Source organism: Solanum tuberosum, unplaced genomic scaffold (genome assembly GCF_000226075.1).
Source record: "Solanum tuberosum cultivar DM 1-3 516 R44 unplaced genomic scaffold, SolTub_3.0 scf00050, whole genome shotgun sequence".
Lineage (NCBI taxonomy): Eukaryota > Viridiplantae > Streptophyta > Magnoliopsida > Solanales > Solanaceae > Solanum > Solanum tuberosum.
In genome coordinates, this window is record NW_006238975.1 from 1,766,202 (window position 1) to 1,768,367 (window position 2,166).

At 37.3% G+C, this 2,166-nt stretch overlaps 1 protein-coding gene across 1 annotated transcript; it reads left to right on the forward strand.

The window, feature by feature from the left end:
* Positions 1–669: 669 nt before the first annotated feature.
* On the forward strand, positions 670–1,839 carry LOC107059959 (uncharacterized). The gene has a single exon (XM_015307075.1). The coding sequence runs from the start codon at positions 670–672 to the stop codon at positions 1,837–1,839; it is 1,170 nt and encodes a 389-aa protein (XP_015162561.1).
* The last annotated feature ends 327 nt before the right edge of the window (positions 1,840–2,166 follow it).

The following is a 2,166-nucleotide window of genomic DNA, read 5'->3' on the forward strand; positions in this document are numbered from 1 at the left end:
TCTTCTTACTTTGTAAGGGGAGAGTCTCCTTTATTTATACTTCCTAGTTACTTTGTATCGAGAGGAGTCCTCTCTTCTAGGTGCTTAGAGAATAGGTTTCCTTTATAGTACGGGGACTAGTTGACTATCCTTAGGAGGAAGGTTGACTCTTGAACCACCATAGGACTACAGGTAAGGTTTTATGTCCCCCTCCTTGTATTTTGCTTTTGTTTTTATTTATGATAAGGCCTGGGGGTGTTGGTAAGTCCCTGACCCCCCCAAGGGTCGTTTAAAAAAAAATAAAAAATAACATGTTAGAAAACATAAGTCGTAACCATGGTCAAAGTAATCTAAGCAACTTTAAAACACATTCGAGATACTTTTAGGAAGTAATCTTAGTTCATTATTGTGGGAAGTTTGTCATTAACCGAGTTCTTATGGAATTTCAAAGAAAATGATAGGGCAAAGCATTGGATAGCCTAGGATGACACTTGTCTACCTAAAGAGGAGGGGGGTCTTGGCTTTAGATCCCTCTTTGATGTGTCCAAATCTTTGTTCGCAAAGCTTTGGTGGAACTTTAGAACTGAAGGCTCTTTATGGTCTCACTTTATGTGGAACAAGTACTACAAGAGATATAGACCTCAACTGGTGGAATGGAGGGGAGGATCTCAAGTTTGGAAGATGATGTTAATGGCTAGAGACAGCTTTGATCAAGAAATATGGTGGGAACCTAGATGTTGTCATGCTAGCTTATGGTATGACAATTGGACACAACTTGGAGCCTTACATTACATCATGCCTCTTGATCATGTTATTGATGAGAATTTTGAAGAAGTTAATCAACTAAGAGTGGATGAAAGGTGGGATAATAACTTGTTGACTAAACTTATTGATTCAAGTATTTGTGATCATGTGAATCAAGTCATGGGTACAATTCAGCAGATAGAGGAAAATGATAAACAGTGGTGGATGCCCATCAACAAAGGAAAATTTTATGTAGGGAGTGCTTTTGAAATTATCCAAAGCAGGAAGGATCCTCACAAGGATATAATGTTTATATGGGAGAGGTGCTTGCCTTTTAAGTTTTCTTTTCTGATGTGGAGGATATGGTTTCAAAGGATTCCAATTGGAGAAGTCCTGGTTAAAAGTAGGATAGCTAATCATATAGAGTGTTATTGTTGTGACACTAATAATCGAGAATCATTTAACCATTTGTTTGTACTCTGTCTGAATGCTACATATCTCTGGAAGTTGTTTGCAGGGGCTATTGGAATGCAAGGTCCATTCATTCAACTGAAACAAACTATTTATAAGTGGTGGGAAGAAGATTGTGCAACTAAGTTGAAACCTTTGTGTAGGGCAGTACCAAGTTTTATCATCTGGCAATTATGGAAAAGGAGAAATATAATTTTACATGGGGGTAGCATGACCAGACATACTATGGTGCTGGAGATTAATAGGAATATACATTTGATGGCAAAATCAAGATACTCTTGGTTAGCAGAAATGCCTAATACTTGGACATCCATTGTACAATTTCTAGAAAACTACACAACACTAATTAACAATACTATGGTGAGGTGGAAGTTTCCTGAAAGGGAAAGCTACAAATGCAACTCAGATGGGTCTAGCCTAGGTTCAAATGCTTTTTGCATCAAAAATGGTCAAGGAGAGTTGGTGTATGTTGAAGCTTGCAAAACTGAGTTTTGTTCTGCATTACAGGCTAAAGTAAAAGGATTTAAAGGGGGTCTACTGTATTGCCTAGGTCACAAACTCCTCCCTCTGACTATGGAAACTGATTCGGTAACCATTAAGAAGATTTTGGATGGAATTTGGAGGTGCCTTGGATTATTTCTGTAGACATTAGAAAAATTATGGAGGCAATGGAGAACAAGGATGTGATAGTAGTTCATACATTTCGAGAAGGGAACAAGCTCGCAGATTATTTAACTAACATAGTTATTAATTTTGCAGGGACAGGTTCCATTCACTTTAATCATACTAATGATCTACCAATACAGGCAAAAACTATTCTGCAGTTGGATAAACAAGGAACACCAAGTATACGAATCAAGAAGGGCCAAAACAATCTATTTAGACTACCAAATTAAAGTTCAAGCAGTAAATAAAAGGAACAGTCAAGGTTACCAATTTGAGAATCAGAAAAGTTCAAAACAAACAGTACAA